General features: G+C 35.6%; 1 protein-coding gene across 2 annotated transcripts in view; it reads right to left on the reverse strand.

Annotated features, from left to right (window-relative positions):
• CPEB2 (cytoplasmic polyadenylation element binding protein 2) overlaps positions 1-8,672 on the reverse strand; it is a 56,454-nt gene that overhangs the window by 45,459 nt on the left and 2,323 nt on the right. For both annotated transcript variants that reach the window (XM_026090636.1, XM_026090635.1), the window contains exon 2: positions 6,190-6,468. In XM_026090636.1, coding sequence (XP_025946421.1) covers positions 6,190-6,468 — 279 coding nt within the window. The remainder of the gene's footprint in view (positions 1-6,189; positions 6,469-8,672) is intronic.

Genomic DNA, 8,672 nt, shown 5'->3' on the forward strand with positions numbered 1-8,672 from the left:
AGGTAAATCAGAATTTTAATATCTGTATTAAATTCAGTAAATACAAATATCTTTAAGACATGTTCCTTTACATGTCCCTTGATATTCTGAATAAATATACCATCATTTGATTCAAACATCAGCCAGTTTAGGAGTGGCAGTGGTGGTGGAAATGACTTATGGGCAAGTCATAATGCCTCTAGTCAGTTCAGAGTATGGTTTTTGCTGCCTGCAAGAAAGACTCTATAGCTGTGAACTTGTTGAATTGACAAAATCCTTTAAAAGCACAATTAAATAATTTTTTTTCATTACTTCCCAAGCTAAAATGTTAACAAATTGTTTTCTTCCCTCTTAAAAATGACCTGAATAGAAATGTGTTACAAGACTAGAATGTGACAGCTGATTTAACAATAAAGCAAAGTTTTCATAGCTTACAAAAAGTACCTGAATGCAGTATTCATTAACAGTGTTAGCAATAATAACCTAACAATAGGTACATTATATACTCTAAAACATCATCCTTGCTAGTATCTAAGCCTTAAGTCATTCTCATTTTAGTGAATGATGCTTTTTTATTTTAATTATAAGCACCTTGTTGAAACTGTAACTAGTGTCAATGAGAAACTTAATATTTATGACTTATTACAATTAAGGGCTATTAAAAAAAAACAAGGAGGAAGCCTTAAAGAGACACATGAAATTGCTTAGTTACTTCACATGGTGTCAGTAGTGATAACTATAAACGGTAATATCTGGTAAATAACTGAGGACAGTCATCCTGACAGCAAAAATGTTTTAAAGTTAAGATGACACAATCAGCTATGTAAGCTAGATAGATTCAGTCTAAAATGGACTTAGAACAGGTGCTGTGGCAAAAGCATGTCTACTTCCCAGCTATATATGCGTAAAAAAGAAAAAAAAAAACCCTTCCCAATAGCTTTTACTGCATCTATACTGGAGTACTTCGGCTCAAGAATATGCATTCATGAACTGGAGGCGAGCCAGAGACATTACAGAGATGATTAAAGGCTTGGCAGGACTGACTTATGAGGCAAGTCTAGAAGGCCTATGTATGAATAGCTTGGACAACATAACTAAAAGAACGATAAATTAGACATTTGAAGGGGAAGTTGTTATTCAAGATCTTTTTTTTAACTCTTCATTCTCCACCCCAAAATTGAGAAGTATCTATACAGTCTTGAGTATGTAAAAGCAAGTTCATCAGGCCATAGAGTAAATGTGCTTTTGGATAAATCTTAAGTGAGAATGTATTCATTTTAACTTTAGAGAACAACTGCGCTTTTGGCAGCATGCGGTCAGACAATGCTACTTAGTGTATATAGTATTGCTCTACTAGCCTGGCTGCTAACTATTTTATTGAATTTTCTTCACTCTGATTCTAGCTTGTGTTTATAGAATAAGTAGCATATCCAAAGCAAATTTTAAGGTTAGGTGAGAATTCTTAGTTCAGAAAAAGTTATAAAAACATTTGTGTTGTAAGCCCCACAAACTTTCAGCCAATTCATTGCTTAATCATATTTAATCAGTCCCACATAATTAATCTACTGCATTAGACAACCTGGAGACACTGTTCTGCTGCAGGTATTGTATTAGTAAAATGAACTGGTAAAGTCTAGCTTATAACTCAGTGTTTGGGCAACTAAATAAATCTCAAGACTAAGAACACTTAGCAGCTAGATACTCCCAATGCCTTCAAGTTTAACACAAGCTGCCAAGCACTCAGCACTTCTGGAAAAAACAGGCCACCTATTTAGGTGTCTAAATATGGCATTAAGAACCTAATTTTAGCAACTTACTCTCCTTCCAGTACTGGCTGGTGTGTTTATCAGCTAGATTAGTCATTTAAAATATTTTAAGACACATTTATTAAACTGCATTCAAACTGGTATCTTGAGAATCCAAAATTCTCTGAATGGAAGTAACTTGTAACAACATGACAGCAGTTTAGATTAAATACTTTAAAACTAACACATGTTGTGAAGCAGAATTTTAAAACTCATGTTTCATTTTGGAAGTGTTTTATTTGGAAACTTTAGTGCATTTCAAAAATAAATAGAAAAATTTGCATTTATAAGAGATTGTACCTTCCTATACAAATCACCAGCTGGAGGGCTACGTTCCAATACAGAATAATAAAGCTCAGCTTTTAGGACCGCAGACATTGTGCGTACTGTTTGTTTGAACAAACAGGAAGGACAAATCAAGGTGAAAAACACCCGGACATGCAATGTATTTCCTGAACTCAAAAGAAACACAGAAACTAAATTCATATTTGTTTTAGTAGAATGCAGTGTGTTTTCACTAGCACGAAAATACAGTTAAACACTGCACTGTATTATTAATGTGTTACAGTAGCTTTTAATATACTAGTTCGCAAGATATTAAGAAGCATTAAACTTGCAATTAAAATTCAAACAGGTTTAGCAGGCACTGCAATTTAAAAATATATTAGAAATGGTTAATTATTTTCCTCATCCAAAGAATGTTAATGAAAAACCATGAATATATAAAACACTGACTTCCACACTTTATGTTTTGGTCATAGAAATGCCTGAAGCATGTTTTTTGGGATGAATGGAGAGATCTGTATCTGGGATTAGAAATATATTTTTATCTTTTCACTCCATGCTCATTTTTTTTAAAAAAAACAAAACTTTAGATCAGGGAATAAAAGAGAATAATATGCAGATTGTCTAACTTCTTCTAGTGTACAAAGCAATAATACTTCCTTAAATGAAGTACCTATAATGGTACAAACAGTGTGGCAGAACTAAAACTTGTAATTTTGTCTATGAAAGAGCTTTAATCAATACAGTTTGTCATCTTAAAGACCTAACAGGGGAAAAAAAGCCTCTTACAGATATTCACACAAGTAAAACTTGACTGTTGACTTGCCTTTGCTCCCATCTAAGTCAGTATTGCCATGATGTGCGTTTAACTTTTTTTTATTAAAAAAAAACAAAACTTGAGCTCTAGAAGAATCCTTTGACAGATGTCCATAACTGATAAAAGCAAAAGCAGCTTTACTGCAACTAATGTGGCCACTGTGAATGTAACTTCACAAGGGATATATTTCAGTTTTAACTGTGAAGAACAGAAAATCTGTTTTCATCCCTTCAAGTAATCCACATAATGACTTATTATGTTATCAGCAATGGCATTTATTGTCACTGGTATATTAGTTTAATACCAAGCAACATTACTTTCATCAAAATTAATGTCTGTTCTATATTGGGGACCAGCCTTCAATGCAAATACCAAGGATAAAGCAGCAAATGGATAGATAAGCTTTGAATTTGTGTATGATGCCTGTGTGTCTTATCTTGTTTGCATCAGGTACATGTTTTAGAGCACCTGGATGGGCAGATGATTGTGCTGAATGTCATTCAGGCTTTGCAAAAAATACATGATTTTCAAAAATGGTTAGCAGAGTATTAATGATCTACAGAAAGCTAGTCAATGAGGACACTGACTTTTCTATGTTGTTTTCATTTTCTAAGCTTGAGCTAGCTAAAGGTTGGAGGAGAAGTGCTTTGTCTCATCCTGTACAAAATGACTACTGCATTTAAAACAACAATTTGTGATCACGTGGAAAAGAATTCTGCAAGCCTGTGAATGATGCACTATGCGGTCAATAGGCATGCTAAGATGTGGTTGCTCTGTGAAAGCCTGAAAGAAAAAGGTAACTTCTACATACATGTAAATGCTTTCATGCAAGATTTTTAAACTGCACAAATTTAATGACTACTATTCTTGAATATCTTCTGGAATTGCTACTGTATCTTTAAGAACCCTCAATCTAAATACCTCAACCTTTTATGGAAGGAGAAAAGCACAAAATGAATTAACTAAATGGGTGTTTGACAGCATTGTAATTGCCAACACAAGTCCTGATGAAAAGAAGCATGAGCTCTAAACTCTATCTCAACTTCTTCATTATGACTTCTAAAATTTAGCAGTCATTACAAGGTATTAACTATATAATGATAGTATAGCAACTGAAAAATAAAAACACAAATTCAGGGTAGCAAAATAATTTATGGTAACATCTAGTGTTTCCACAGTAGCAGTAGATAATACTGCAAGTCCTTAAATCAGAATATTTTTACTGTGTTCTGCACTTTGGCTTTATATATGCAAGTAAGATTTAAGCACAGATAGATCTACAATACAAATACAGCTAGACAAATAACTCTATTTAACTGGTTGCTCTGGTGCTCATGGACAAGACCAACAAAAAATAAAGTGTGTCCACCATTTCTCTATGACATTACTAAAAAAAATAAACCAAAATATTAGTGTAGTTTATTATAGAGTTGAATTTCAAAGATTTTTTTCTACCCTACTCTATATGATTTAATATTGAAGTAAGAATGATTTAGATTACTATATAGCTAGAATGAAAAAGATTTGGTTTAGATCTGAAAACAAATTCATCTACACTAGATGACCACTGTAAAAGCTTCTGAAAGTTTGAATAGTCATACTGACCTTTAAAGCATATTGAATGAGTTTATATATTCAAGATTTGTGCTTAGCTGGATATGAATTCTGATGTATACGTCACTGCGGTGTCAATGTATGATGGCATTAATATCTTTAACTCAGTTCCTTCGGCTAACATGTTTGTACTTTGCCTCAGTGTTTACTTTCAACTGTTCTTGGAGCCCTTTACTGAAAAGCATTAACTATTCGTAATCTTTTTTTTTAATAGATCAAGTTGAATACGTAAAGAATGGCATCTTTTTTTCCCATCTTTTCACCCAAGCAAAAATTACTCAACAGTGATATTTCAGTTAGCAAGGCTACTTAATAGAAAAGGTCTTCACAGAATACGTGAATCCCTGTAACTTTTCAGGCCTGATGTATACACTTGCAGCAGAATTCAGGTACGTCTGAAATGACCATTAGCCTTATGAATATTGCAAGTATCAGAGCTCACCTGGATAGAGTTGATATATGGCCATTTGCGCCAAATGGAACCTCACTGACAAAATGGTAAGAAAAATAGTAAAAACAGTGGGAAAAACGGTCCCAGAGAGCACTTTTTGCTACTATTGTAGCTTTCTTGCCACAGCTGCTTTAGGATTAGCTTGCTAACTGATGCAAATACAGCTGTTCAGAGTCTATGACAACTATGACAAATCAAACTCTAGGTTACTTGGTGTTAAACCGAACCAAAGCAGCTATAACACCATATGTGGAGATAAAGAATCATTGTAATTACTTTCCCTCCATATTATCTTTTTTTAATTCTGTTGGAACGTAGCTCAGCGTGAGACAAAAAAGAAGCTGACATAGGAATAAGGAAGATTAAAGAATGTACAGAATTCACAGAATAATCTGCTATCGATTTTAAAATAAATCATTTCTAAAGTAAATTGTCTAGGATTTTTGGATTAAAAAAAAAGCCAAACCCATAAACTGGTAGAATGGCAACTGATTTTGGGATCCAAACCAAAAAGGTCTCTGCTACCAAGAAATGATATGGCTAAATAAATACAGGCCAGAGTAAAAAATATACCATTTTACCAATATGCTTCTGAGGTCAGAGTTAAGTGACTTGCCTAAAGTCACATATGAAGTCACTGGCAAAACTGAGGCGTTGAACCCAGATCTTAAGCTTTAAGCCACACTTCCTCCTGTTTAACATTTCTAAATTACAGGGATTCCAGCCAAAAAATAACATGCAAAAGCTGCTAGAGGGAAGGGGGAGGAAAAAAATCTCACTAACATGCAAATGTCAGACTAGAATACTAATAAAAGACTAAGACAACAAAGATTCAGAGCTGTCTACAAAAGTTTGTAAGAAAACCTCTGTACAAGGACACGTGAACAACAAAATCCTGAGCTTAAAGGGATTTAGAAGCATATGCGTATTTTCCTAGGAAGTGGGGGAAAATACTTGATAGATTAAATGTATTTTGCTCCTCTACCACTGTGTCAGCTGCTAAGTTTCTATCTTTTTTGACAGTCGGTATTCTTCATTAACTACAAGAATTGTATGCTGCTGAATACGTTGAAAATGTCGGGGTTAGCTGCAATTTAGGATTAAAACTAATATAGAAATACACACTTTTCAAATGAAACAATGGGACAGTACTGACTGTTTAATGCTGCTTTAAAATGGATGAAGCCAAAATACTACGCAAGATTCTGTAAGAACACACCAGTTACATACATCCTTACCTGTAAGGGAAGGAGAGTATTACTGTTGTTGTCAGTTCGGAAAACATTATCTTCAATCCACGATTTTGGTGTCAGTGATGGAGTGGAGCGAGTAAATTTAGGAGGAGCTATGACATTACCAGAAAAGGGCTTCTTCAAAGGAGAGATCTGGTTCATAGTTCCTGGAATTCCCATGTTTCCAGTTCTGCGATGGTCTCTGCCATGCATTCCTCCCCAGGATATATTTCCTGTGCTCCAGCCGCTACTCTGATTGCTCCAGGGTGACTGCTTCAGAAGAGGCTAAAAAGAAAGATTCATTTACATTATTTTCAAAATACTTGAAATTTTTTTCTACTTAAAAAATACCAGGAAATCAATGCTCAGATTTCTTTAAACTAGATTTTGCTAATAATGTATGAATTTATTACTTAATCAAGGAAGAAAACTGAATACAGAATCATTAAAAAAACTCCACTCCCCCACACACTCCAAAAAAGCAATACTTGTGCAAGCAATTTAAAGCTTCATCATTTTAGTAGTAAGTTGGATTTTTTTTTTAAAGTATGCTGTAAAACAATTCTACAGTTAAAAACTGTTACAGAAGGGCTGAGGCCATTTAATCAAACTGATACAATACTTCATTATGTAGTCAGGTCGCTGGAAAAATAACACAGGATTTTCAAGGAGACTGGTCACTGGGTTTTTTTGTAATTAGAAGGACAGAATGGTGAGCAGAAATATAGAAAATTAAACTTCAGATGCCAGATTTTTCCCCGACAGTATTTTGAGTATCACTGTCTCAGTATTACCACATAAGAACAAAAAAACCCAAACTGATTATTGCAAAGAGAATCTGTTTGAAGAAATTGTCTTAATATTTTCACATTGTAATGCATTATTCTGGAGCTAATGCTCAAATATTTCTGAAGTTATGAACAGGGCTATCTGCAGAAATCTTCAGGGGTGGAGTCAGTTCCTTTGTTGTTGTTGGAGGATTTTTTTCCTATTTAGAAAGAGTATGAAGTATTTCTGTATCTAACAAGCTCACTATTACTACGTTCCTCAATCTGAAAATGTAAGCTCTCTGTAGAGTGAAGATTTTACAGAATTAAGAGTTTTTATTCCTACAACACAACTTGTACTAAAAAAGTGACCTATAGTGGTTGTCATACTACCAAGAGGTGGACCCACTGAGCCTGGCTGACAGCAAAAAACAATATTTGTCTTTGGTGTTCTAAAACCTGACTGTTCTTGGAAAGGCTTTTTCCTCAAACATACAAATGGGGTGTGTGGAGGATGTTCTAAATTCAGTTCTACTGTAAAGGCAAAACAATATATCTCAAAGCTCAGCTGCAAGCAACCCTCAGCTTGTAATTTTAATAACTTAAAAATTTAAAGCATGTCAATATGCTATGCATAAGATAAAACAGAACTCTGAAAACAGAAAGATAAAAATATAACCCCTCCACCAAAGCAAACAAACAGAAAACCCACTGTAGCCATTTTTGGTCAAGTAATTGGGCAAACATCCCGTTCTATATAATTATAGATAATTATGTTGTAAAACTTGAATACTTTGGTTGGAATTTTGGGAGAGGCAGGCATTCTATTGTGAAACAAACCTTAGAGATAATGCCAAATGTTAACAAGCCTTTAATATTGCTAGCTATGCTGTCATGGCACTGTTTAAGTTTACCTACAACTCGTAACTGAGAGAAAATTCCTGTACACCTCAGTGCTAGAGAATTGCCTTGGAATTTGTTTGAAGAGTGTATGAGATGTTAAGGACAACTAGCTCCTTCCTAACTATGCATCTACATCAGTTATTGAACAAGTACGCTTACTAGATTCCAATTTTGAAATTATCAAAATAACTGCTTTATAAAAATGCAGCTCTGGTGATTAAAAATGACAAGATTTCCTACTAGAATGAAACAAAAATTACGATGAGGCCTACATGATTTAGGCCTTTCTGAGCCGACAATCAGAGCAAAATGTGGCTGTAATGCACTAGTATGTATTAACATGGATCTGCTTTTCTCTCGTTTCTTGCAATCGATATTTTGGTTCCAGGAAGGAAAATAAACTTCCACCTAACATGAGTCTGCTATACGACTTTATTAAAATCAGTGGCGGAACGAGGGTAGCCTGAAACACGGTATTGTCTTTGGGTGCAAACGCAAGCAGTCCCGACCCAAACCCCCGAAAGGACTAGAACGCTGACAGGTTTCGCACCCGAAGCCACGGTCGCTTTAAGCTACGTCCGCGCACAGCTGAACGCTCTCGCGGTTCCCGGCCGGGCTCGGGGCCGAGCGCGGCTCAAGCGCGGACGGGCGGGCGGGTGGCGGCGCGCGGACGGGCGGGCGGGTGGCGGCGCGCAGACGGGCGCAGCGCTGCGGCGCATTGTTCCACGGAACATCGCGTTCCCTGTACGCTGCCGGCGGGGGGGGGGAGGGATATTTTCACGCTGACACTCCTTTCTCGTACGAAAAGGAGTATTTTTC

Source organism: Apteryx rowi, unplaced genomic scaffold (assembly GCF_003343035.1).
Source record: "Apteryx rowi isolate R43461 unplaced genomic scaffold, aptRow1 scaffold_864, whole genome shotgun sequence".
Lineage (NCBI taxonomy): Eukaryota > Metazoa > Chordata > Aves > Apterygiformes > Apterygidae > Apteryx > Apteryx rowi.